The following is a 27,997-nucleotide window of genomic DNA, read 5'->3' on the forward strand; positions in this document are numbered from 1 at the left end:
ATAAATTAATTTTTATTCAAAAAAAGCTCAATATTCATCGTAACCGTAGTAATCGTCGCCATCTTCGTCATCTTGCTGCAACATATTCCGCAGTGACGAATGCTCTTCTTTCGGTTCTGGCTCCGGTTCGATGTCCGTTTCATCCATTTCGTCTTCCGTTTGTGCCGTTTTCGCCTCTTCTTTCTTTTCCGCCGCTTCTGCTTCCGCAAATGTTGGAATTGTCGCGATATTTGGCGCCTTGTTTCGTCTCGTTGCTGCCACAATATTCACTGAAGGCTTTGATTTTCGCGCTCCAAGAGGTCGATGTCGCGTTTTTGTGAGAATATCGACTTCTTCGCGTTCGGCAGTCGACGAGGACTCTTCTTCTGCCGGTTTCATGTCTGTCAAGGTCTTGAGAATGTCGTAGTTGATCTTGTTGGAAATCTTTTTTTCGTGCAACATTTTTTCAATTGCCTCGCCAGCACTGCTCGAGGGACCAATTAACTTTTTTTTGCCGGTGCGACGACGTTTCTTTTCGGGTTTGCCCTCTTCGCGCTCCTTGGCGAGTTTTTCTTCGCGTGCCTTGGCGATCGTGAGATATTCTTGGTTGAGTTGGTTCCACATTTTGTCTTTGTATTCGGCTTCGTCGGCAGTCATGATGTACCCGGAGAGCTCGTCGTCGTCAATTCCGGTGAGATCGAGTTCGCCATCTTCCTGACTCGGCCCGGGAACGTCTTTTTTTTCTTTGTCTTTGCGTGGCGAAGGATTTTCGTTGGTCTTGTCGAGACATAAAGAGACAATTTCCGGACAAGTTTTGGTCGCAGCTTTTTCCGAGGGGTCTTCGGCGGTATTTTTCTCCTCATCTTCCGTCGCAAAAACTTCATCATCGGCAAGACACTCTTGAATTGTGTTGATTGTCGATTCCTCGATGAACAAATTCGTTTCGCTCGTTTCCTCAACTTCGACGTCGGACAAGCTCAGATAATGTTTTCGCGATCTTTTTTGGCCCGCGGTGTTGTCTTCGATGGCTTTTTCGATTTCCGCTTGCAGTTGTGTGATTTCGGTGTCGGCATCTTGTAGCTTCAAAATTCGTTCTTTGTCTTTTTTTCGGGCAGCTTTGAAGGCGGGCGGATCTTGTTCCGCTTCCAGATCGACAGACATGAACTCGTCCAAGGTCAGGGCGCTGCTCGGGGTTTCGCCGAATTCCAAGAGGCGTTTTCGCAAAGTTGATTCGTGGATTTTGACGATGCGAACGATGTCGTTCGGGGTTCGGTTGAAGTCGTGCATGCGAGCTGCGAGGAGAAGTGAAGCACCGCAAAGACCTGAGGGACGACGACCGGAGTGGATGGAGTCCTTTTTCATGCGGGTGACGAGACGTTGCGCTGTCATCGAGACTTCGTGCGTTTTGTCGCCGAGTTCGAGTTTGTTGGCGAAACGCATGATGTAAATGCAGGGGTCTGGAATGAAAAAAAAATTAAAATAAATTAATTTAGTGTTGAATTTATTAAAAATTATTTTATTAATTAATTTTTGAAAAATTTTTAAATTAAATTTATTTTTTATTAATTAAATTTTTAATTTAATAGAAAATTTTTTTTTTAAATTATTTAAAATTTAATTTTTATTAATTAATTAATTGAAAAATTTATTTTAGTTTTTAATATTTTTAAACTTTGAATCAAAATTGAAAGAGAACTGAAAAAATAATTTAAAAAATTGGGTTAATAATTTTTTTTATAAAAATTTAATTAAAAAAAATTACTTCAAAATTCAAAAGGACAAATAAAAATATTTAGTACAATAATGGAAAATTTTTCACATTATTTTTTATTTTTTTTAAAAGATAGAAAAAAAATTTATATGTTTGAATGAATTTATAAATTTATTTTTTAAAAAAATAAATTATTATTTTTTTTAATAATAATTTTACAAATCTTTACATTTAATTTTTTTTTTATTTAAAGTTTTTTTCATCTTTTTAAAAAAAATAAAAAAAATGTGAAAAATTTTTCATTGATACATTGATACAAAATATTTTTATTTTTTCTTCTGAATTTTGAAGTAAATTTTTTTAATTAACTTTATATAAAAAAAAATAATTTAAACTGATTGAAAATAAAATATAATTAATTAACTAAATTAAATTAAAATTTAATTTTAAAAAATAAAAAAAAAATCAGGTTTGACGGAAAAAAGCAAATAAAAAATTATTTAAAATAAAAATAAATAGTAATTTTTTTTTAATTATTATTATTATTATTTTTTTTTTGAAAAATGATAAAAAAAAATTTCAAATGAAATTAAATTCTTCTGAATTAAATTAAACTAATTAATTAATTTAATGACAATCTTAATTTAATTTTTTTTTTTTTTTTTTTTGAAAAAATATGTTTTCATAAAAAATTAATGACTTTTTTTAATTTTTTTATTTATTTTATTTTTTTTTTTTATTTTTAAATTATTTTATTAAGATTATTTAATTTAAAAATTATTTTAGAAAATTTAGAGTTAAAATATTTTAAACAAAAATTTAAAAAAAATATAAAAATTTTTGAAAAATATTTTTGGTGAAGAAATTTTATGCTAATTATGGTGCGAAAATTTTTGAAAATTAATTAAAAAAAAATGTTGAAAAATTATGAAAAATACAAAAAAAAAAATAATTTTTGATAGAATATTTATTTTAAAAAATTTAAATTTTTTCGACTTGGATCAAAAAAAAAAATAAATAAATTAAAAAAAAAATAAAAATAAATAAATTGTATGAAATTAAACTAAAATTAAATTTTTTTAGTTAAAAATATAATTTAAAATTCAAATAAAATTCGCTCAAACTCGTTAACGATCAATTCAAAATTAGTTCAAAATCCCGTCGTTGGAGGGCGCCCAAGACGATAAAATCCACGTTACTCACTTTTATTTTGGATTTCAGAGGTCACTTTCCTCAAATCAAAAACATTTTCGTCATCACGATAAATCGCGAATTTAACAGTGAAAAGGTGCCCAAAAAAGCCCCAAAACCATCTAAATTTTGGTAAAAAATGCCATAGAACCTCCGGAGCGCAATTGTAACATGTCCAAATCTGTGGGAAAGCCAAAAGTTACAATTGAATTACCCAAAGCAAAAAATCTCTCAGACCGCCTCAGTGTCTTTCAGCGTCTTGGGAATCGCGGAATTGCGGGCTCTTCGTCGTCGTCAAAGCACAAATTAGCGCCGCTACCTGACAAGGACGTCACTCCGGGTCACAGCACGCAAGAAGATTCGCAACCGGCAACGCAAATCCAACCTCCGGAAGAACCTTTTCCGAACGCGTCTTTAAAACTTCAACTTGTGCGTCAAAAAGCAGCTGAAATTATGGATTCGAAGCGAAAACAGGAACAAGCCCCGCCCCCGTCGTCAATGACGATCGTCAAAAAGGTCAGAAAAGTTCGAGTTTCTTCACCGAGTTCGGATTCCAGCAGCAGTAGCTCCTCCAGCTCAAGCTCGAGTACTTCCTCGCCGAAACGCAAGACGAAAAAACGTCAAATTCGGAAACGCGCTCCCAGCAGTTCGTCGGATGAGGTGCGCGAACGCAAAATTTCCAAGAAAAAATCGCATAAAAAATCTCTGGAATCGATGAAAAAGGCGCATCACAAAAAATCCAAGGAAGCAACGCGAAATCTCATCAAACGAGCAATCAGTCCGCCGGCGAGTTACAGCCGGAGGCACGAAGAAAGCGAATCGCCGCCCAAAAAAATCATCGTCAAGGTCCACAAAAAGGAAAAAAGTCACAAATATCATCATGATGCGGCGGCGGCGGCGATGGTTGAACGCGATCGCGAGTTATATGAACGCGAAAAAATGCGGGCAAAGGAACGAATGAGAAGTCCATCGCCTAAAATGATCATTCGTCGTTCCCGTTCGCCACGTCAGAGGGAAATGAAACGCGTGGTAAGTCCCACGGAGTCGATGAGTCGTCGTCTGAGCCCGCCCCGGAGTTATCGGAGTCGCGAACGAAGCGACGATCGAAGCCCGTACAAGGATTCGCGTGCGGAACGTGAACGCCGGGAACGTCGCGAATACGAAATTATGCGGGAAAAGGAACGAGCCGAAGCTTTAGCGCGTTGTCAGGAGCGCCAACGTGAACGAGAACGCCTCAAAGCGCAACGCGAGAACGAGGAACGCGAAAAATACGAAAGAAGTCGTCGTGGATCGTTGGAAAGAGGGCGTCCAATGCCACCGCGGAGTCGATCTCGTTCGTACGAAGTGATGCCGCCGCAACGAAACGACAGAGAATACGATCGCAGGTATGAAGAAGCCCCGATTCGAGGTTCTCGAGGCGGAATTCTTGAAGAAAGATCGCCTGTGGGTCGCGAATATCGACGTGACGAAAGTCCCTATGCGCAAGAACAGCGTCGGCGATACGAACATGAAGACCCAGGGCATGGAGAAAGACGCGGAAGACACGCCGAGTATCAGGAACGACAAATGGAGCATCGCCAAGACGATCGAAGGTCGAATTATGACAGAGCGGAATCGCATCATGGATCGTCGCGTGGCGGAGAATGGGATTCAGGTCGAGATTCGGGACATAAAGGGTCGCAGCAGCAACAGCAGTATCACGAGAGACGCGGAAATTACGAAGAAAAGGAACATTGGAGCAAGGAACGTGGTTCGTACAGTAAAAATTATGACTCGAGAGGATATAGTGAGACAAGTTCGCGACAAGAATCGCATCATTCGCACTCAAGTCGTGGCGGGATTATTAAGAAATATAATCCAGATTGGCAGCAACATTCGGAAAGGACGCCGTCATATCGTCCCAGAGGAGGATTTGTGCCGAGACATGAGAGAGCTGAAACGAGTTCGTATCGCCCGAGGTATCCGGGGACTCCGAGAGGCGGATTTAGGCCAACAGGTGAGATTTTTGTTTGATTTAAAGAGCTTGAAAATTAATTCGTTTAAAATTTTTTGATACAAAAAGAGAAGTTTTAATTTTTTTTTATAATTTTAGAAAAAAATTGATCAAAATTTATTTAACAGTTCAAAAATAAATTTAAAAAAATTGATTTAATTTTTTAAAGTCACAATTTTAGAAAATTATTTTTTTTATATTTAAAACTGACATTTCTTAAGTCACACAATTTATTTTTTTATTAAAAATTTATCTTCTAAAAGTTAAAAACGAAAATCAAAATTTTAAATTTATTTTTAAAAATTCATAAAAAATTAAAGAAAAATTTTGCAAAAAAAAATTAATAATTTAAAAAAATAATAATTATTTAAAAAATTAATTTGATGACATTTCAAATGACTCTAATTTTATAAAAAATTAGATTTGAAAAAAAATAGAAAATTTAGAAATTATCTTCAAAAAATTAAAAAAAAAATTTTTTTCGCAAAATTAAATTTTTATTAAAAAAAATTAAATTGATGAATTTTTAGAAAACTTAAGAAAAAAATTATAGATAAATTTTGGCAATCATAATATTAATTTTTTTTTAATTTTATTTCTAAAATTCATAAATATAATTTTAAAAATTTAATTTTATTTAATTCAAAAATAAGTTTTGAGAAAAAAATTGCCTTAAATTTTTTAGAAGTTAATTTTAGCTATTTAATTTTAGTTAAAAATAGAATTCTTTAATTTTTAATTTTTCTTTTATAAAAAAAAATGTGACTTTCGAAAATATCATTCAATTAATTTTTAATTATTTAATTGTTTTTTTTTTTATTTTTTTATTATTTATTTATTTTTTTATTATTTATTTTTTATTTATTTTTATTATTTTTGTTTTTTTATTTTAATTTTTTAAAGATTTTTAATTATTTGGTTATTATTTTTTTAAATTTTTAAAATTGTTTTGTAAAATTTTTTTCTTAATTTTTCTTTTATATTCGTCAATGAATTTTTAAAAAGTAAAGACTAAAATTAAGGCAAAGAAACAAAAAAAAAATTTCTTAATTTTTGCAATAAAAATTTAGGAAATAATTTTCTTCTAAAAATTAAAATGTTTGAAAATTTCTTTGGAAAATTAAGTAAACATTACGAAAAAAAAATCGTAAAAATCGAAAAAAAATTATTTGGCAATTTATTAACCGAATTTTTCGCCAAACTCATATTTTCAAGTCTAAAATGTTATTTTGAATAATTTTTTCTATTATAATTTAAACCGACCCGTAAAATCTTTTAAAATCAATTCTAACATTTTTTTTCCTTTACAGGACCCCGCATGCCCGCAAGTTTCCGCGGCGGCAGAGGAAGTTTCCATCCAAATATCACGTATTTCCCCACTCGACCTCACAATCCGAACGCTCCGCAAGGCAGTCAACAGCATCCTGGTTCACCCGAAGGTCAAGGCGAACACGAATCGCCGCACAAACTTCGACGCCAAGACGGGCAAGACGAGGGCGATCACTTGAGTGAAATCAGCGACGAAGGAGACGATGCTCTGGGAAAACTCGAAGTAAGTTTTATTTCCGTAAAAACTCTTTTTAAGGACTTTAAATGGAAATTTCCCTTGAATTTTATTCTTTAATGACTGCGTTCAGGACAAATCACAAGAATCTCTGCAAGCAACGAATATCTCAAGCGATAATTTATCGTATTTCGGTCAAAATTCGTCAGAAATGACGGACTTTTATGGGTTCCGAGCATTTCAACGGGGCTTGCGACCAGTAAGGAAACGTGTTTTGATGTTGTTTCGTACTTTTTCTTTTTGCTTTTCGCTCGTTAATCGCCTTTTTGTTTTGATTTTATTCGAAATTTTTAATTTTTTCAAGAAATTAATGATTTTTTAATTTTTTAGGGACGCGGAATGAACCGTGCTCGGCTTCAACAACGTCAGCGACAAGAATCGATGGTCTCTGGTGACGCCAAAAATGCTTCAGATCCTTCGGTGAAGCAAGAAGAGACCGGAATTGACACAAAATCGCACGCTAATAAACAATTACAAGAGGAGATGGAACTAGATTTTGAAGAAATTTCCGATGGGGAGTTGGATGAAGAGAAGAAAATTTGTAAGAAATGATTTTTTTCATTGAATTTTGACAAAATTTCATGATTTTTTACCTTTTTTAGGTTTGGGTGACGCTCTTGGCGTCGATTGGTCCAGCATTGTCGAAGAATCCAAGCGAAAAGTCAAAGAAGAGTCCCAAATCGGCGTCAATACTGCCAAACAGAAGCTAAAACCGCATCGAGTCCTCTTAAGCATCGGAATTTCCGCAAAAATGGCAGGCGCGGAGTTCGCCAAGCAAGTCATTCAAGACTCTTATGCCCAATTAGAACACGAAATCCGCGAAGAAGTCGTCACAAAAGCCATGAATGAGCTTCCAACGGTCAAAAATGAGTTCGATGGAAAAGACATTAAAGGCGAAGTTGATCCAAGCCACACTTCTGACCCCGTAAACGACCCCGAAAAACCAAGTTTGGAGCAAATCGAACAAAAACTCAGCGAAAAACTGCCATTCACGATCACGGGACTCTTGGATCGCCCGCAAGCTTTTGCCCAAGTTGCGTACAAAGAACGTCTCGAGTCGCGCAAACGACTTTTGGCGAGCGCCATCGGTTCGTACAGTCGTGCGTTGAGTGCCCGACAAGACCTGAAAATTCGCAGGAAACTTTGCGGATTGCCCGAGGAAGAAGTTGTCGAGAAAGCGAGTGCAGTGCCAATTGTGCCCGTTATAGAAGCAGATGTCGAAATGGGTCAAGAGGGAGAAGTTACTTGTTCAAGTGCTGCCGTGCCAAAACAATCAGCGACCGAATTGGTTTTTGCAATGTTCAAGAAGGCAATTGGAGAGGTCTGTTAAAGTGTGCGAATGACCAAGAAATTTCTTTTTTTTTCGTATTTTAATTCATTTTTTTGCGTTATTGATACAAAATATTGTAAAAAATGAAAGAAATAAACGTGACTGAGCTAATTTTTTCTTAGCAAAGTCGGATTTAAATACAAAAATTCGTTTTTTAATTTTTTTTTTTTAAGAATTTTGACATTTAAGAATTTGACAGCTGTCAAAAATTTTTTTAACTTCAGATTTTTGAAAATTTTCAAGTTTTAAATTGGAAAAAAATATTTTTGACCGATTTTACCAAATTTTGAACTAAAAAAAATGCAGAAAAATTTTATAAAATATTGGAAAATCTGGACTTAACAGCATTTTATAAAAAATTTTTAAGTTTTGATAAAAAACCTTAAATTTTTAACAAACATTTGTATAAAAAATTAAATTTTTCAAACAAAATTCTTAATTTTCTTTTGATCTGTTTTAAATTTTAATTTTTTAAGAAACATTTGTTTAAATTTTTTTCTTGAATTTTCTTTTTTTTGTTACGAAATTTTTAAACAGTTTGAACTTTCGAAATTTTGTAAAAATTTTTAATTTCTTTAAAGAAATTATCAGAAAATTTCAAATTTTTGAAACGAAATCTTATATTTTTGACCAATTTTTGTAAAAAATCATAAATTTTACTTAAATTTAAAATTTTTTAAACAATTTTTAAAGGATTTTTTTTTTAAATTTTAGGATTTTGAGTCAAAATCTTGAAATTTTGATTTTTTTTTTTAATTTTTAAGATAAAATTTTAAAATTCATAACGAAATTTTGTGAAAATTCAAAATTTTTGAGACAAATTTTTTTAAATTTCTCACAAACTTTTATAAAAATTTTAAATTTTTAAGAATTATTAACAAAATTTTCTTTAAAAAAATAATTTTTGAACCAACTTCTCAACTTTTAAACGAAATTTTATGAAAATTTTAAATTTTTCTCATTTTTTAAAGGAATTATTGCAAAAAAGACGAATCCATTAATTGTCGAAATTGCAACAAAATCACAAAATAAGTCGCCAACGTGTTCAATCCCGAGAAAAATACTCTCAAGTTCAATGGAATGACTTTTCCAGCATGAATCCCGAACTTCAAGCCTCTCAATTTCAAATGCAGCTTCCTTTTCGTCGCAATTGCTTCTTCGTCATTCAATGGAACGTTCGTCAACGCATGCAGAGACTCCTTTGCCTTCAAGAAAACACAAAAAAAATAATTTTCCTTTAATTTTCTCATAAAAAAAATAATTTTCCGTCACTTACATCCCTCGTAATCCATTCTCCCGACAAAAAAGTCGCAAATAACATCGCGACATGCGGCAAAATCACTCCAACGACATTTAAATGCATCGACGCCGCATCTCGATTCGTCACCATGAACGCCACAAAGACGGTGTACGAGAACGTAACGGCATTCAAGAAGTTTGCGAGCATTATGAAACCCACTTTAACGCCCATTGACGCGTCAACGTGTTCCATTAGTGTAATTAACCTCTTGTGCACCGCTTCCAAGTCCTCAAAACATGTTTGTGTCTCGCATTGTTTTGCTAACTTTGTCACCGCACAAAATCGATCGCGTAATAACTTGATGTTGAAGTAAAAGCACGAGATGCAGGCGACACTTCCGACTAAGGTGACGGCAAAAATCGTTATTGGCAGCAGCAGGTTGCGATTTTTCATCATTTGGAGACTGAAACCAACGAAAAATCCCAAGGGAAAGAATATTTTGCGACTTTTTCGATGAAAATTCGTATAAATCTCCTCTAAAATGTTGAATTTTTCTAAAATTTTATCGATTTCCAGGAGACTTTGATAGAATTCCGACTCCTTTTTGCAACATAAAAGGCTTGAAATCCACATCAGAACGAGAAAAATCTTCGAAAGTGTTGCAGAAACGTTTTTTGTGTCATTCGAAAGGGACACTTTTTGAGTTTTTGATGAAATTTCAGGCGGCAATTCGACCACGAACATCATAAAAAAGTCAGCAGTCAAGTAAAAAGCGATTCCAAGTACGAAAATTATGATGAGTTTCCTCGAAGGATGAAAATTAGTCAACGTTAAAGGACACAAAAGCGTCAATTGTTGCACTATGAACAGATGTCGAAGGGATTCTTGAAGAGTTTTCATGTTTTTCTGAGTGAAACTTGTCGATTTTATGCCTTAATGAGCAATTAATGACTGAAAGTCATCCGTTTTGAAAGTTTTTTCGACACGCAATGGACAAAAGTATCAAAAGTTGTTGATTAATTGAGTCATTAGATGATTTCTTAATTAATTTTGTCACTTACGAAATTAATTTTTAATTAAATTAATTCAGTTTTCCTAATGAACTTTTTGTTTTAATCTCATTTTTGACGAAATTCTGTCAAAATATGATTTTTTTTACGTTTTTTCATTTTTTTTTTTTTTGTATTTAAATAACGGTTTTTGATGAATTTCGAGTCAGTGACTCGTGAAGTGTTTGTCTTGTAATTGTTACCGTTAACATTGAGTGATGATTACGAAGAATTTTGCATAATATTGCAACGTATTTCGTGATTATTTAGCAGTTTTAAGATGTTAACAGATGATTTTTTGTCGAAAATTTATTGAGTAAGCCAATAATTTTTTTTAGCTGGAAATTTGACAGAAAATTTGATCAAAATATGAATTTTAGTAGATTTTTTTTTTTATAAATTTATAATTTTTTTAATGAGCTTAAAAATTTAGTGAAAAACACTAAAATTTTGTCAAAAATTTAAGAAAAATTTGTTAAAAAAATTAAAATTTTATCTCAAAATTAAAAATTTTCACAAAATTTTAAAAATTTAAGGTTTTGTCATAAAATTAACAAATTTAAAATGTCTTTCGTAAAAAAATTTAAGATTTTGACTCAAAACTTAAAAATTTTAAAATTTCGTTAAAAATTTTGACTCAAAAGAGCACTAAAAGTTGATATCAGAGACAATTTTAAAATAAAAAAATTTTTAAAATTTCCCATACAAAAATATTCCATAATTTATGCTTTGATGTAATTTTTCATCATATTTTCAACATTATCTCGCTTCATGAAACACTCAAACATTGAATCGCTCGTCATGCATGGACGTCTTGAACTGAATCATGATGACAAAATACGCGGCGATCATATTAAAGCCATTAAATAAGGTCTTCTTGTTCAATGGAGTGCTCCAAGCGACTTTCAACGACGAATCAGACGACATTAATTTCAGTCCAAGCCGTTTTTTGAAGTGCTTGACCAAAGAAACGTCGAGTTTGATGTTCAAAAATGCACGAGAAGTCCTTTCAAGCTACAAAAAAATTAAAAAATTTCATGAAAAATGTAAAAAAACGACAAAAACTCACATCTTTCATGAAAAATTCTCCTTCAAAAAACCCCTCGGCGATCATCCAAACGTTCGGAGCCAAAGTTGAAAGAATATTTCCGAGCGTATCTCCACGTTGAACACTCCAAAGTACAACACAGATGGCCAACATGTAAAAATAACACGCCAAACTGAAGAAATTATTCGCAAAAATTAAGCCAGTTACGCCGCCATGCGATTTTTCCAACAAATTTTTCGCTTCCAAGAGGTTTTTGTAAGTTTTTGCGATGTTTTTGAACGTTTCGATGTTGTCACAGGTCTCACAGAGCTTCGGCAAAAGCTTCAATCGGTCTCGAAGAAGTTGAATATTGAAGGCGAAGACATTTACGTAGATCGAATTGAACAATGACGAGATTCTCGAGATTACCATGACATTGGCATACACGAAAAATCCATCTTTTCCGTACGAAACTGCGCTAAAAATCGCTCCTGGAAGCTCCCAAACCGACGGCCATAAAGCTTTTCTCGATTCTTTGCGGAATTTTTTGTACATTTTCGTTAAATCGCAATATTTTATCAAAATATCGTCAATTTCTTGTAATTTTTGGTAAAATTTCGATTCACTTTCGTAATTGCGAGAAGCGGAAATCCAAATTACAAAAGTCAATAAAATGCTGATATTTACGGGCATTTGTCCAATTGTCGTTGAATAAGAACTCTGATCGATTGGATTGTTGGTATAAGCCTTAATGATGCCCGGAATAAGATGAATTAAGTTAAAGGAGAAAAGCGTAAAAGCTGTCAAAAAGTAAAGGCGGGAAATAATTTTGGAACGTTTCGTGGCTTGAAAGTCTTTAAGGTTCAAACATGATAAACCGAAAAGTTTTTGGATCCAAAATTGGGTAGTTAAGGACTTGCGAAGATTCATGCTGAAAAAATTTGTGAGGTTTTGACAGTTAAAAATTTGACAGATGTCAAAAAACTTCGAAATTTAGAGAATTTTTGACAGCTGTCATTTAGATTTTGACAAATTTTTCACTTAAATCTCACTTTTATTTCAAAATTTTATGAAAAATTGAAGTTTTAACTAAAAATTTGACAGCTGTCATATTTTAAATTTGAATTTTGACAACTCAAAAAATGGTAGATGTCAAAATTATTAATAAAACTTTATTTTTGGTGTGACAAATGTATCAAAAATAAAAATTTTAGCGAAAATTTTGACATCTGTCATTTTAAGAACTGTCAAAATCTGAATTAAAAAAAAGACAGCTGTCAAAATTTAAGCTAAAACTTCAATTTTCGATCAGTTTTAATCTTATAAAGTTTTTAAAATTGAAAGTTTTTGAATAAATTTAGAAAATATTTTGACATATGACATAACTTTAGACTAAAAATATGACAGATGTTAAAAAATCTTCAAAGTTTTCAGTTTTGGAATATTTTTTGAGTTTTTATTTTTGGGTAAAATATTTGACATTTGTTAAAAATTATCTAAAAATCGAAATTTTCGATTAATTTCGATCTAAAAATTGGATTTTTATGAAAAATATTGACAGCTGTCACATTTTAAATCAAAGTTTTGACAGATCAAAAGACAACAAATATCAAAAGTTTCACTTGTATTTTTGAAACTAATTTTGTTCAAAATATTAAATTTTAGCAAATATTTTGACAAATGTCAAATTTTTCTGTCAAAATGCTTTTAAAAACTGTCAAAATTTTTTCCTGTCAAAATTATGTTTTTAATTTACCCAGCGAGAACTGTAGGCGTTCAAAAGGTCAATTTTACATTAAAAACAATTTATTCCACAACCTAATCGAAATAATTACTGAAAGCAAGTATAATTAAGGCTTTAATGTTTTCCCATTAGATTCATGTGAATTAATTACTTGATTACTGTGTAGTAAGTGTTCTGAATTGAAGTAAAATGACAAAATACGTTGCCAGGATATTAAAGCCAGCAAACAAGACACCCAAGTTCAAAGGCACAACTTTTCCCGCCGAAATTCCAAAAGAAATTGCTTTCATCTTTAGATGCAGTTTTCGTTTCACCGCAACTGCGTCTTCTGTGTGAATCGGAACGTTCGTCAATGCGTGCAGGGAATCTTTGACAGCTGTCGTTATCCATTCTCCGGACAGGAAATTCATAAAAAGCATCGTGATATTCGGTAAAATTGTTGCAAAAATGTAATAATGCATCTTTTTCCTGTCAGTTGGCTCAATTAGTTCGACAAAAACGAGGTAAGAGTCGATTACAGCGGAAATTGAATTACAAATCAGGACAAAGCCTAATTTCATTCCCATAGATGCGTTTAGTTCTTCCATCAGTTTTATGAGAGTCTTATGAACTATCTCCAGGTTTTCATATTCTTCCATTTTGTGGCATTTAGCAGCGAATTCCTTCACCAGTTGGAAACGATCTCGCAGGAGTTTGATAGTCAAGTAAAATGCAAATGTGTAGAGGAACAATGATGCGTAAACAAAAACGTAGCAAAATACCATTAAAATCATCTCTAAGGTCAATGGCATGTTGAAAAAGTAAGCAGCTGCAATTCCAACTAAAAAATTGAATATCACGGGGAAAACGATCCATTTTGAGGCCACGTAAAACTGCAAGTAAATTGGCTGTAGTGATCCATAGCGTTGAAGTAACTTGTCAATGTTCGCAAGTTCGAGAAAGAATGTTGATTCTTCGTTGCGATAAAATACGGTTGTTATCCATATAAGAAATTGACAACCATTCGCTACCAAAGATGGAACTTCTCTCAACGTATCTTCATCACTTGTTGCCACTTGTTGCGTAGAAAATATCCAGACATAGAAGCCAAGGATAGCGAGAATTATCGTGACCGAGATTCGTGTCAAATTCGTCGAAGGCTTGAATGTTTTTCCATCTACCACAGAGACAAGAAAAATGTTCTGCGCTCGAAATAGAATGTTCACGGAATCAACCAAGTTCATTATATCGGGTAAGTATTGTTATTACCGCGAGTTGTGTTTCGTGGAACTTGACTTGTTACACTGACATTAATCCATAGCGCGACAATATCTAACATGATGGTGAATTATGTCATTTTTGTTGGAATTAATGGATTGTAATTAGTTAATTGATATCTCATTTGACTTATTTATTTCAGGCTTTTAGGACAAGAATAGTTAATCGTGGATATGGAGACGTCAGGTGAGTTCATTTACTTTTTCATTCACAGTTTCTATTTGATATGAAATCAACTATTGTTTAGTCTTGCATTGATATTTTGTTGAAATCTCTTGTTAAGTCTCATATACATAGTGTTTGTGGTAAAAAAAAGTCATCGATACAAGATCTTCGGCATAAAGAACCCATCTTTTCAACTAAAATAATATATAAAAGTATAATGAATTTCTCGACTGTCATTCTTCTTGGCCCAGATTGGTGAGGTATTTTCCATTACAATTGTCATGAGATAAAACATATGAGTCTTGTTAATGATAGAATTCATATATTTGCAATTCTCTGGTTCGCTCAGTTTTAGGTTAGGTTTAAGAATGCATCACAGTGGGCCTAAGACCTCAATGTTATTACTTAGTTTATTTTACTTTTTTGATCAGTCAATGTTGTTGATCAAACAGCTTTATCCATTCATGTTAAATAGAGATTTTCAACTCGTCAAGTAGTTTGGAAGTAGATTCTTTGTTGCTTTGTAGATGATGATTAGAACGTTAAAACATATTCGTTTTCATATATTGAGCAATTCTGTTTCTTTCAAGATTTCACTTATCCTTCGTTGACCCAAAATTAAATTAAACAGAATGTTAAAATCTTTTGTACTTTTAACCGCTTACTTCATTAAACGTCATCTATATTATTTTTAGAATTCCATTTATTAAGCAAGCTCTAAAATTATTTTGGGTCCATAACCTGTTGAAATGATTTTAGACTGCAGAATGATAATTTTATTAAAATATTTGTTAAAATTTAACTCTCCAATTTCAACTGAATTAAAAATTGTAAAAAAAATTATCAAGTATTACTGAAAAATTCCATGACAAGAACTTTTGTCCTTGTTTCACCACTCACTTATTCACTCATAGGTCACTGCTTACGCATAAAATTTCATTGCAATATTTAAAAATAAAAAAATCCTGAAAGAAAAAAACTGGGACCAGTGTATGACCCAAATATTAATCAAACTGAATGCAATTCAAACTTTCCTGACATGACATTGACAAAAAGCAACGATTGGAACTGACTGTATGTCATTGAGATTGAATTAAAATCAATATTAAAAACGATTTCTTCTCTACTTTTTGTTTAAATAAAAAAAGTTCTTAATTAAATTTTTATCATTAATAAAATAATGAAAAATTATCGCTTTAAAATGTTTTTAACAGTTTGTTGCAAAATTTATTATTATTTTAAATCATGTTTTGATCTATAATTATAGTCAACAGTATAATTAATCTAACTAAATGTTACTACCGCGTTGTCGTTGTTCTAACGGTATTTTCCTAACATTTTCATTTTATTTTTTCGAAAAAGATCTAGAAAAAAATGTTTCGCAAACGAAATATTTGTAATTGACACTAATACTGTGAAAGATTGTACTCACTTCACCGGTCGGTCAATTGTTTTGTAAAAATTAAACACCGTACTTAGATAGCATTAAAAAAATACATTATGAGTTATGGAGTGAGCAGTAACAGGTTTTTGCGGCATTTTATTTATAAAACATATTTGTAATTACGGTATTTTATTATTTGTTGTTGCTTTTGTATACAATTTTATCGATACATGGTATAAGTAGTTGTAAAACAAAGTATTTATGAAGACTAAACAACATACATGTGACGTTGATTATGCAATTCAAAAAAAAAAGTGTTTGGACTCTCTATCATTGATTGCAAGTGTAAGTATTTTTATTGCCATACAAACATTCGGTAGGTGTGAGGCACCGAAAATAGTTTATTTAAATATTTAAAGAGTGTTACTTACTTTATTTCACAGTGAAATAGCTTCGCGTGTTATCCTAAGGAATCTACGCAATAACGATGGAGATGCCTGGTTGTAGTTTTAAAGGTAAGTACATTTTTTAATAGAATTTCTCAGGAAACCTTAGACGTTGTTAGTTCATATCTAAACTAGTTTTTCATTTCATCTTTTAGTTGATATAAAATTATAGTGACGTACTTTCACTTTTATTTAAGCTCAAGCAATTGCACACATACATTCGTAGCGGAATATAGTATGTAGTTTTTTCTAGTCTTTTCATGTGATTTGTGTTCGTTTGAATTGAACGTTTATTCGTTTTAATTAAATACAATTTTAGATAAAAAAAAAAGTTTTAAAATACGAGAATTTTAGTTCTTGTTTTGTATCTTTTTATGTTTTATTCTGTGACAATTGAAACTTCATGAATCTGGATCGGTAGAAAGGATGACATCATTTGTAAGCCATGAACATTTTCTAATTTAAGAAAATATGTCGAAGCCTTTTTGAATTCCAATGTTTTCGGACTGGTGCAAAGATTTATGCTTTTACAAAGTATTTTTTTTAAGTGACCAAGCGTAACATAAAACAAGGAGTTCAATAAAACTATAGAGAATAAATGGAAAATTCTATTGAAATTGCTGCCAACTATGAATAAATTATTATGGATACCAGAATGTTTTTCATAAAAATATGAAATTCTCAAAGAAACCTCCTTTTCAAAAAGAAGATGAACTAGCAAATCAAGATTGAAATAACTATTGACTAATATTGATATAAGACTCTAATCGAGTTTAACTTTATCATTTATGTTAAATTGGAAAATGCATCAAATTCATTGAAGATCCTTGAAGGACAGGAAAATTTCTGATTCCACTAAGTGCATTAAATAGAAAACCAAATACATAAAAGTATTGAAAACTATATGCAAGAATCATTTTTTGTGTTTAAGGATCAACAATCTAAAAGAGATTTTGCCAAAATGAAATTATTTGCGTTCAAAGGCCAAGGATAATTCTCGGAAAAATTCATTAATCCCTAAACTTAAAAAAGTTCTCCCTATTAAGACTAAAACTATATTTTTTGACCTATCATAACTTCCTCGTGACCAACCATCCATCATCACACGCTAATTCACTCATATACCGCCACCGCGTACCTACAACAACTGCTCCGTCACTACACTTATTATATGCATTCCATCTGTTTCATTGAACAATAAAGAGATATTGGTACGCTGTACATTCAGGCTTTTGTATCAGTCAATATTCGACCGTGCAACCATCGAGATCATTCGTTCGTCTCGCGCTGATTAATACGAAAATTATAAAAAAAAAACTAAAACAAGGAATTCCTCAAATCAAACAAAATTAAGGAAAAATACTGACACAAAAATACAAACTTCCGAATAAATTTCAATGAAATTAACAGTTATTTAACACAGATTTGATAATACCTATCATCTCCAAAAACAGAAATAAAAAATACAAAAAAAAAGGTGAATGTCAATGACATTTTATACATGTACTCAAAATTATGACTGAAATTAACATAAAAACAAATTGAAGGTCAGTTACCTGATCTGTGATATAGTTGTGATCGAAGGTGATTTTATCAATTCGTTCGTCCCAAAAAAAACGTCATTTCACGTGCAACAAATGAAAAACTATAACAAAGGTTAAATGCTTCACACAAACAAGTTGACCTCTAAAAACTCGATTTTTGTGCATGTTTACAATTAATATTTAAAATTATTACAACAACAACGTAGAAAAAAAATCGCATCTCGTGTAGCTGCTATTTTGCATCTCTCATAAACTTGGCCTACATTAAGAGATTCAAATACATTCGAAAAAAAAAAGCAGAACGTACGTTCGTTAGAGTAGCACAAAGTTGCGAGAAACCTCGTGAAGTGCAGTCTAGTTGCAAGAAAATAAATAAATAAACTTGCATGACCAGATTTTAATGACATTTGCAGTGAGGTAGTAATAAATAAGCCAAAGTCACGTCCATGCAAGAACGGCATACGGAATCACAAGTAATCGATGTTAAGTAACGTTGAGCAACACACGCAATCCATCAATACAATTAAACTTGTTTAAAGAGAGGAAAAAAAAGTTAGTTCCGCACTTTCATTACACACTTTCGATTACAAATTAATAAAAATAAAATAATAATAAAGAGACTTGTTATGCAATAACGCTCGGTAGGGAAGTGATAGTGAAGCAACGAACAAACGAGCGAGAGAAACAGAGAGAAAAAAAAGATGCAAATAAGTCGCAAGGAAAATGTTTGAAATACGAGAGTTAGATGAAGACAACAGCCATGACGGAGTGGTGTTGAACGAGTTGGATCAATCGTACGAACTCAAAATCTTTTTTAAACAAATTTTCCATTGGATCAGCGTGTGGAATTCGTCGGTAGGACGAGACTTCATCTACAACATTGAGAGTTTGGAGAACGGCATTTCTGTGATAGATCACATCCTAACGCCAAAGGACGAGGAACCTCTGGAAAACCGAAATTGTGATAATAATAATATAAACGTAGCTGAAATCGAGGAAGAGCAGTACATTATGCAGCAACAAAGACTTGGCGGAGGCGGAGGCAATAATGAAGGAAATATTGTCAATGTACAACCAGAAGGATTCAGGAATCGTAAGTTGTTTGTTGATTTTTAGAAGGAAATAATTTGTGTGAAACAGATGTTGAAAGTTGTTCAATACTAAACCAGTTAAACCTCTTGAATGTACCATATTGAGCATATTTCTTCCTTGAAGAGGCTGAAACTAGTTTAACATGGTCGTGAATTTTAGTTGTTAATATTTTTTTACCGGGCAGGTCCATGAAATACAAAATTTTGAAAGTAAACAGCTGTAAAAATTTTTAAAAAGTCAACAACTTTGAGGTTAGGTTTTTGATTAGTAGTCGATCTACTTGACGACATGTTTAGCGCCAATCACAAAACTTGTTGTTTTTTAATTGAATTCAAATGACTTTTACTTAAAATATTAATTAAATCGAAAATAAATAATAATAAGTTATGATGTTGGCGCCAAAAAAGCTAACCTAAAAAAATCTGTCTCGTTTGAAAGTAAAAGTACTTTGAAATTAAAATAATTTTTGACTTAAAAATTGAAAATTAATTTATAACTGTCAAATTTCTGACAAATTATAGAATATCAATAGACCAGTAGATTCGTTCTACCATGAAAATTTTTGTCTTTTTGTCCCATGCCCCATTTCAAAAGTCGAAAATCCAATGGGGCAAAATAAAAAAAAAAGTTGAAAATTTCATCAAAATTTACCGTTTTTGGTCTTTTTTCATACTTTTTCAAGGAATTTCCCTAAATTTAAAAAAAAAAATCAATTTTTAAGAATTTCTGTATCAAAAATCGTATTTTAACATGAATTTTCTTCTTAAAGGTTTTTTTTTAAAAAAAATATTTTTCAAAATTTTTTGACAGTTATTTATACGAAATTTTTTTGCTTAAATTTTTAAATTGAAATACTCTAAGATAAATTTTAAATTATCAAATCTAAATGTAGATAACATAAAATCAATGATAAATGACAAAAAAACTGTTAAAATTTTGTCATTTTGTATGAAAAAGTATTTCTAAATTTTTTTTTATTTTGCCCCCCGTTTTTGAAAAAAAGATTTTGGGACAAAAAGTTCGAAATAAATTTGGAGCGGCCTAATAAATTTTTTTAATTTTTCCTGAAAAATTTTTATGTATTTCAAAAAATTCAATTTTGTTAAGATTTTTATTTAGATTTTTAATTTAATTGTTATTTATTTTTTAACAGTTTTTAGGCGTTTCTAAATTTTAATGAAACTTGGACTTTTGACCTTTTTTAGTTTTTTTTACATTGAAAATGGTAAAAAATAAGAATTTCTGTTAGATTTGACTTTTTATTTAAAATTTTTAAAACTTTTTTGAACTAATTTACTTTGAAAATAAAGAAAACCTTTTAAATTTGAAAAAAATTTAATTTTTTTGACTTGTTGTAACTTTTTTACATTGAAAATAAAAAAAAAAACAGAAATTTCTTTCAAATTTATCTCAAAAGAAAAAAATATTTAAAAATATTAGCGATTTTTTTTTAAATCGAAAGCTTTTAAAATAAAGAAAAAAATCAAAGAAAATCAAAAAAAAAATATTTTTTTCAATTTTTAGAAAAAAAAATCAATTCAAATTTAAATTATTCGAAATTCTTAAGCTTTTCCATTTAAAAAATGTAAAAAAAACGAAAATTTGTCTTAAAATCCTTTTTTACATTTTCCATTTTCAACAAATAACGGTAAATTCTAAAAATTTAAATAAATTCTCGCCACACGTTCTTGTTATCCGGGCAATACCTGCATCTACAGAAATTTTGCTGTACTTAAAAGTCTCATTCTGATTGGTTCTTGTTCAAACTTCTTCCTCATTGGTTCATTTTCTGTAATTTCATTCAATCAGAACTCAGTTCAACACAGAACGTACAGCCGTGATGGCGAAAATTGAAAAACAAAAATTGTAAAAATAAAAACAAAAGGAAAAAATGTCGAATTTGTATTCAAAAATAGCACCAAAGACAGTCAAGAAGAACCAAGAAACGCTAAACATGCCATATTCTCAGACGCATTCTTGGTTGAACGGTGAGTGAATGTGCAAAGATTTTGTCTCTTTTTTTTTGCGTGAGAACAAGGAAAAAATCAATGACTATCCTTTGGATGGAAAATTTTTTCAAAAGTCGTGACCTATCGTGGGAATTCGTTTGAAAATCACACCAGGCGCGCTACCGAAGAAGCTACTACAGATATTATTGGAAAATGTTTGTTTTAAAAATTATTTTCCCATTCTCCGTGTTTTGTGTGTGTGTGTAGTGTAAATTTTAGTTGTAAATAATTAATTGAGTCCACGTAAGTTTAAATTTTCTCTCTTTTTCCGCAGTCGAGACACTCAACAACGGCTCATCAGTATTATTATCGCCGCCGCACAATGCAAGCACCCAACAAGCAGCAACGAGTGGCGCCGCAAGCAGTTTAACGCCAGCACAGGCTCAAGTGTCGCCCGGAGCAAAACGTGATAGCAACATGCAAGTAACGCAACCGACATCCCCGTTAGACTCTCCCTTGCCGTCGCCCATTTCGATGCACAGCACGTCATTTTCGCTGCCCTCGTCGAGTCATTATCATTTGCTGAATTGCTCAAATGGCAGTGCGGGAAGTTCGTCAGCGGGAAGCGGAGCTGCCGATACCGCAGATCCAAACTGGCAGGCATGCAAATCGACGGTGCGTGAGAGAAATGCGGCGATGTTCAACAACGAATTGATGGCGGATGTGCAGTTTATTGTAGGAAGTGAACGTAAGTTGAGTTTTTTGCGGGTTTTAGTAAAAGTGTGGGAAAAATGCAAATGAAAATTTTAAAAAATTATTTTAAAAAAGTTTTTGAGGAAAAAAGTTAAAAAATTCTGATGTTTTCAGCAGAATTAGTCATTAAGCGTCTCCTAAAAAGATCATTTTAAGGTCTAAAAGTTAATTTTGGGAAAGTCTCTTTCGAGAACTAAAAATTTTATTTCGAGATCGAAAATTTTTATTTTGAGGTCTTAAAGATAAATTTGAGAGTTAAAAGCCTCTTTCGAGAACTAAAAATTTTCATTTCGAGATCGAAAATTTTTATTTTGAGGTCTTAAAGATAAATTTGAGAGTTAAAAGCCTCTTTCGAGAATTAAAAATTTCATTTCGAGATCGAAAATTTTAATTTTAAGGTCTTTAAGTTAAATTTGAGAGTTAAAAGCCTCTTTCGAGAACTAAAAAATTTCATTTCGAGATCGAAAATTTTTATTTTGAGGTCTTTTAGCTTATTTTGGGGGTCAAAGATTTCATTTGAGAACTAAGAAATTTTTTTCGAGATCGAAAATTTTAATTTTGAGGTCTTTAAGTTAAATTTGAGAGTTAAAAGCCTCTTTCGAGAACTAAAAATTTCATTTCGAGACCAAAAATTTTAATTTTGAGGTCTTTTAGCTAATTTTGAGACTCAAAAGTATCTTTCAAGAATTAAAAATTTCATTTCGAGATCGAAAATTTTTATTTTGAGGTCTTTTAGCTAATTTTGGGGGTCAAAGATTTCATTTTGAGAACTAAGAAATTTTTTTCGAGATAGAAAATTTTAATTTTTAGGTCTTAAAGTTAATTTTAAGAATCAAAAATCTCTTTCGAGAACTAAAAATTTCATTTCGAGATCGAAAATTTTAATTTTGAGAGTCAAAAGTCTCTTTCGAAGACTTAAAATTTCTTTTTAAGATCAAAAATTTTAATTTTGAGATCGAAAATCTTAAATTTGAGGCCTTAAAGTGAATTTTGAGAGTCAAAAATCTCTTTCGAGAACTAAAAATTTCATTTCGAGATCGAAAATTTTAATTTTGAGATCGAAAACCTTAAATTTGACGCCTTAAAGTGAATTTTGAAAGTCAAAAATCTCTTTCGAGAACTAAAAATTTTCATTTCGAGACTGAAAAATTTTAATAATGATTTTTTTAGTTAGACATTTTCAAAAATTTGAGCAGAATCGAAAATATAAAGTTAAAAAAATTGAAATTTATTTTAAATTTCAGAAAAAAAAAACAATTTTTTTTAATTTTAGAATCCAATTTGAATTTCCTAAAATAAATTTTCAATTTTCGAACTTAAAAAATTTAAAAAATTCATCAAACTTTTAAATTTTTACAGAAAAAAAAATTATAAAAATCAGATTTTTTTTAAATTTTTCCTCAAAAAATTGAATTTTCCAATTTTTTCACTAAAACATAAATTCTAAAAAATTTTCTTTCAATTTTAGCGGACATTCAACGCATTCCGGCGCACAAATATGTTCTTGCCACGGGAAGTTCCGTCTTCTATGCCATGTTTTACGGCGGCTTAGCGGAAGACAAAGAAGAAATTCACGTGCCCGACGTCGAACCCGCGGCATTTCTTACTCTCCTGAAATACCTTTACTGTGATGAAATTCAGCTGGAAGCCGACAACGTGCTCGCCACCCTTTACGTCGCAAAAAAGTACATCGTGCCCCATTTGGCGCGCGCTTGTGTCAATTATCTCGAAACTAGTCTGACGGCAAAAAACGCCTGTCTATTGCTTTCACAATCGCGTCTCTTTGAGGAGCCGGACTTGATGCAACGTTGCTGGGAGGTGATCGACGCACAAGCGGAAATGGCCATCAAGTCCGAGGGTTTCGTCGATATCGATTTGAAGACATTCGAGACGATTTTGAATCGTGAAACTTTAAATTGTAAGGAAATTAATTTGTTTGAAGCGGCTCTGAATTGGGCACAAGCTGCTTGTGCGAAAATGGAACTCGAACCAACGACGGAGAATAAAAGACAGGCACTGGGCAGCGCTTTGTATCTCATTCGCATTCCAACGATGACACTGGAGGAATTTGCAAATCGCGTTGCGCAGCTGGGGATTTTGACGCAGGCCGAGACAATCGATATTTTTCTGAATTTTACGGCAAAAACGAAGCCGACGTTGTGCTTTCCAGTGAAGCCTCGCGCCGGGCTCAAAACGCAAGTGTGCCATCGATTCCAGTCGTGCGCATACCGCAGCAACCAATGGCGCTATCGTGGTCGTTGCGATTCCATACAATTTTCCGTTGACAAGCGAATTTTCATTATCGGCTTCGGGCTGTACGGTTCGAGTACCGGAGCTGCGGATTACAACGTCAAAATCGAATTGAAACGTCTCGGACGCATTTTGGCGGAAAATAACACAAAATTCTTCTCCGATGGCAGCAGCAATACGTTCCACGTGTTTTTCGAGCATCCGATTCAGATCGAGCCGGAGAGCTTTTACACGGCCTCCGTCATTTTGGATGGCAGCGAATTAAGTTTCTTCGGTCAGGAAGGCATGACGGAAGTCTGTATGGGTTCCGTGACGTTCCAATTTCAGTGTTCGAGCGAAAGTACAAATGGCACGGGCGTTCAAGGCGGACAAATTCCCGAGTTAATTTTTTACGGACCTTCTGTAAGTAACGCGAACGACACGAATGGAAGTTCTGGCAGTTGCACCGCCTCAAATACCCTCACGAGGCGTCACACGATGTCAGGAACGACTTCGGCAACAGCAGCTGTGGGCAATAGTGAGACCGCAACTGCCACAACTTCCACTTCGATCTCGGGATTGAGTCATCGCGCCGAAAATAACGTCGGTTCGGGCAACGGAGCCGGCAACAAAGCCGACGATTGAGCATTTTAACGTAATTTTAAAGCAAAAAAAATGTAGAAAAGTCATTAAAAATGTGGAAATGCTCATTTTTTGACTTGAATTTCCACATTTTTATAAAAAATTATTCGGTTTCAAATTAAAATTCTCATGAAGAGAAAAAAACTTAAACAATTCTCTTCACAGATCGCAAATATTCAAGAATTCGTAGACGATTTTTCAGATTTTTCGTCTGATTGCTAAAAATAATGCAAAAAAGTGCAATAACTCAAAAGAAGATTGCTAATTTAGAAAAAAAATCTTCAAGCTCTTTGAATGTAATTCATTCAGTTTCTTTTTGTAGTAGAACGTTAATGTTGTAAATTAGTCGTTCAGTAAAAAAAAAATAAATATTTAATCAAAAAAAAAAACTTCAATTAAAAGAAGTTGTATGAAGTACTTGAAATGTCAAACAAAATAATTAAAAATAAAAATTGAAGAAAATTAAAAATTTTTTGAGTTTTACTCACCGATCGATGGAATGTTGATGCACAAAGCTTGTGATAACTTCAGGTAAGTTCGACCAAGTTCGTAGCAGCAAATTTGCAGGACGTCACTGATGTCGATGAGGAGGTCTAAAAAAAATAAATTTTTGTTAGAAATTGAAAGAAAAAAAAAATTATAAATTTTAAGGAATTAAAAGTTCGTTAAGTTAAAAATTAAATTTTAAAGCTATAAAGTTTGATTTGAAAATTAAAAAAATTAAACAATATTTTTTCATTAATTTTAGGATTATTTTAGCAATTTTTTAGACAAATTTTAAATTATTTTTCATAAAATCAAAAAATAAATTAATATAAATTCATTAAAATAATTCATTCTCAAAATTTTGTTAAAAATATTGAAAAATTGCGAAATTTCGTTAAAAATTCAAAAGTTTTACGTAATAAAAAATGTTAATAGAACGAATTTTAAAACCTTTTTTAGTTAAATAATAGAATGTATTATTTTTTTCCATAAGAATTATCTACATTACGGTATTTCGAAAACTCGAACGTTCATTTAAAGAGCAAAAGTTCATTTCGAGATCGAAATTTTTCAAATAAACAGCTAACAGTTTTATTTCGAGGTATAAAAATTTCGTTTCGAGATCTGAAATTAATTTTTAAGTCTTAATTTTGACAATTCAAAACGTAGTTTAAAGCATAAAAATGTAGTTTCGAGATCAAATAAATTCTCATTTCGAGATCTAAATCTTTATTTCGATTAATTTTTTTTTATAAAAAATATTTTAAGAGAGATAAAAGTTCATTATTTTTGCTAAAAAGTGCAATTCCTGATTCCTGAAATAACTTTTTCGATCTCGAATTTTTTTTTCAATATTATTGATTTTTATTACACTGAACAAAAAAAAGCAATAAAAATCAAAAATATTGAAAAAAAAAATTCGAGATCGAAAAAGTTATTTCAGGATTTTAACAGGAAAAATCGATGACTAAAAATTCTATTCGAGAACTGAAAAATCATTTCGAAAACTAATAAATTCATTTCGAGATATAAAAATTTCATTATTCAGAACAAAAAGTATCAATTCAGAAGCTAAAAGTTTATTTCGAGATAAAACTTGTTCATTTTGAATGTTTGAAGTTAATTTTAGAACTAAAGTTTTTGAATTCGAGGATCGAGGATTCGAGATCGTAGAGTTCCTTTCTAAGACTAAATATTTTATTTTGAGGTCCAAGAGCTTCATGTTGAGAGCTAAAAAGCTCATTTTGAGAGTAAAAAGTCATTTTGAGAACAAATGAATTTTTTGCGAGATCGAAAAATTTCAATTCGAGATCTAAAAATTCATTTTGTACACTTTCGAGAACCTATAATTTGCTACTGACTTTTTTACGAGAATTAAATGTTTATCTTGATAATTCAAAATGTATTTCTACGAAAAAAAAATCGTTTCGAGAACGAAAACAATTCGTTTCGAGATCCAAATATTTATTTTAAGCTATAAAAAGTATTTATCGAGAATTTAAAGGTTTTATTTAGTGGTAAAAAGTGTAATTTTAGATACTAGTATTTTAAATTTTAAAAATTTTAATTGCAAGATAAAAATTTCAAATTCATCTAAAAATTATTTTGATATCGAGGATCTAAATAATTTCATACAAAAATTTTTAGGATTAAAAATCTCATTTCGAGATCTAAATATTTCGTTTTAAAAAATGTTTCGAAATCGCAGCTCATTTCGAGAAATAAAAATTTTATTTCGAGCATCGAAGAATAGTCATTTTGTACACTGAAACTAAATATTTGCTATGACTTTTTTACGAGATCCAAGAGCTTTGATTTGAGCGATTGAGAGTAAAAATTTTATTCATAAAAAACATTATTTTGAGGATTAAAAATCTCATTTCGAGATCTAAATATTTCGTTTTAAAAAATGTGCAGCTCATTTCGTGAAATAAAAATTTTATTTCGAGATCGAAGATGGTCATTTCGAAACTAAATATTTCATTTTTAGATCCAAGAGCTTCATGTTGAGAGTATAAGATTTTGTTTTGAGGTTAGAAACGAATTTCGAGAACAAATGAACTTTTTACGAGATCTAAAAATTTCATGTCGAATCGATGTCGAGATCGAAAATGTTTACGTGAAGAGCTGATTGTTCATTTCGAAATTGAAAATACTAATTTTTAGAGCTTTAATGTCTTCTGAAAGCTCAGGAATAAATTTGATAATCACTTTTTTTCATTTCGAGAGCTGAAAGCTAATTTCGAGATCGAGAATTGTTCAATTCGAAAAGCTAAATTTTTACTTCGAGATCGAATACGATAATTTTAAATTTTTTAAGTTAACTTGAGAACTAAAATGTTTAATTTGAGAATTAAAAATTTTATTTTGAGAACTTAAATTTTATATCAAGAATTTGCGAGATCTAAAATTTTTATTTTAAAATCATTTCGAGATCGAAAAAAATCATTTCGAGAACTGAGAAAAATTAAAAACTCCATTTTAAGAGTAAATTAAGAGGAAAATATAAGAAAATGAAAATTTTCTGAAATTTTATCTTTTAAGAGTTTTCCAAAAATTTAAGGAAGGAGAAAATCGAAAACATTTTGACTCGAAAAAATAAATAAAAAAATCCACTCACGTGACGTTCCCTCGGTGCGACAAGTAATATAAACGCACGCCGCATAAATATGTGTATTTTTCCGTCCCCGCGTCAATTGTCTCATGAGTGCCATCTTAAAAAAATTGCAAGCCGTCTCGATGCAATGATTATTCAACGCCAACTGATGACACAAATGCGTAATTCCGGCCTTGGCTTTTCTCAGCGTCACTTCGCGCGATTCTGTGCCTGTTCCTACGTGAAATTTCCCGTAGCCCGTTGCGCCTCCCTTGGAGTCGGAGCTCACAAATTGCCCGACAGCGTTCGAAGCGCCGTGTGCCTCCTCGAATTGCACTTCGGAGACAATGATATTGTCCTCGAGGACACTTCCGCAGTTGGTACAGACAGCATCTCCGCGCGCACTGTCAACCTCGATCTCGGAAGACCCGCAATTTTTGCATTTTACATTCTTGGAGGACATTCTGACGAGACCGATGCGACTTTTTATCGGATTTTTAATGAATGTCGCGAGTTAATGACACGTTTTTGGGGTGATTTTGACAATTTTTCACATAAATTGATGATTTTTTGAAGAGTTAAGACCTAAAATTCACAAAAAATTGCTTTTTATTCACTTTTGCATG

At 31.8% G+C, this 27,997-nt stretch overlaps 3 protein-coding genes across 7 annotated transcripts; 2 read left to right on the forward strand and 1 right to left on the reverse strand.

The window, feature by feature from the left end:
* Positions 1-27,987, reverse strand: LOC134836187 (transcription factor IIIB 90 kDa subunit). The gene is made up of 3 exons (XM_063851457.1): positions 27,396-27,987; positions 24,778-24,882; positions 1-1,436 (listed from the first exon to the last, which is right to left on the reverse strand). Exons 1-3 carry the CDS (start codon positions 27,832-27,834, stop codon positions 28-30), a joined length of 1,953 nt encoding a protein of 650 aa, XP_063707527.1. The 5' UTR covers positions 27,835-27,987; the 3' UTR covers positions 1-27.
* On the forward strand, positions 2,936-7,906 carry LOC134833535 (fl(2)d-associated complex component-like). The gene is made up of 4 exons (XM_063847876.1): positions 2,936-4,877; positions 6,185-6,426; positions 6,769-6,979; positions 7,041-7,906. Exons 1-4 carry the CDS (start codon positions 3,053-3,055, stop codon positions 7,766-7,768), a joined length of 3,006 nt encoding a protein of 1,001 aa, XP_063703946.1. The 5' UTR covers positions 2,936-3,052; the 3' UTR covers positions 7,769-7,906.
* LOC134836185 (BTB/POZ domain-containing protein 6-B) lies at positions 16,075-24,689 on the forward strand. Of its 5 annotated transcripts, none has more exons than XM_063851451.1 (4): positions 16,075-16,149; positions 18,270-18,717; positions 21,000-21,413; positions 22,887-24,561. In XM_063851451.1, the coding sequence occupies exons 2-4, from the start codon at positions 18,348-18,350 to the stop codon at positions 24,290-24,292; spliced, it is 2,190 nt and encodes a 729-aa protein (XP_063707521.1). In that variant the 5' UTR covers positions 16,075-16,149; positions 18,270-18,347; the 3' UTR covers positions 24,293-24,561. The 5 variants fall into 5 exon arrangements, with proteins under 5 accessions (XP_063707521.1, XP_063707524.1, XP_063707522.1 ...); XM_063851454.1 differs by lacking the exon at positions 16,075-16,149 and adding an exon at positions 24,612-24,689 and having other exon boundaries at positions 17,539-18,717; positions 22,887-24,070; XM_063851452.1 differs by lacking the exon at positions 16,075-16,149 and having other exon boundaries at positions 17,539-18,717; positions 22,887-24,070; positions 24,492-24,600.
* Positions 27,988-27,997: the final 10 nt, after the last annotated feature.

Source organism: Culicoides brevitarsis, chromosome 3 (assembly GCF_036172545.1).
Source record: "Culicoides brevitarsis isolate CSIRO-B50_1 chromosome 3, AGI_CSIRO_Cbre_v1, whole genome shotgun sequence".
Classification (NCBI taxonomy): Eukaryota; Metazoa; Arthropoda; class Insecta; order Diptera; family Ceratopogonidae; genus Culicoides; species Culicoides brevitarsis.

Bases quoted from the DNA above. Each gene is read 5' to 3' on its own strand.
- LOC134833535 (XM_063847876.1), top strand. From the start codon at position 3,053: ATGTCCAAATCTGTGGGAAAGCCAAAAGTTACAATTGAATTACCCAAA. The intron at 4,878-6,184 runs GTGAGATTTTTG...TTTCCTTTACAG, and splicing joins AGGCGGATTTAGGCCAACAG to GACCCCGCATGCCCGCAAGT. The intron at 6,427-6,768 runs GTAAGTTTTATT...TTAATTTTTTAG, and splicing joins ATGCTCTGGGAAAACTCGAA to GGACGCGGAATGAACCGTGC.
- LOC134836185 (XM_063851451.1), top strand. From the start codon at position 18,348: ATGTTTGAAATACGAGAGTTAGATGAAGACAACAGCCATGACGGAGTG. The intron at 18,718-20,999 runs GTAAGTTGTTTG...CTTTTTCCGCAG, and splicing joins ACCAGAAGGATTCAGGAATC to TCGAGACACTCAACAACGGC. The intron at 21,414-22,886 runs GTAAGTTGAGTT...TTTCAATTTTAG, and splicing joins GTTTATTGTAGGAAGTGAAC to CGGACATTCAACGCATTCCG.
- LOC134836187 (XM_063851457.1), bottom strand. From the start codon at position 27,834: ATGTCCTCCAAGAATGTAAAATGCAAAAATTGCGGGTCTTCCGAGATC. The intron at 24,883-27,395 runs GTGAGTGGATTT...TATTTTTTTTAG, and splicing joins TCGCACCGAGGGAACGTCAC to ACCTCCTCATCGACATCAGT. The intron at 1,437-24,777 runs GTGAGTAAAACT...TTTTCATTCCAG, and splicing joins CATCAACATTCCATCGATCG to ACCCCTGCATTTACATCATG.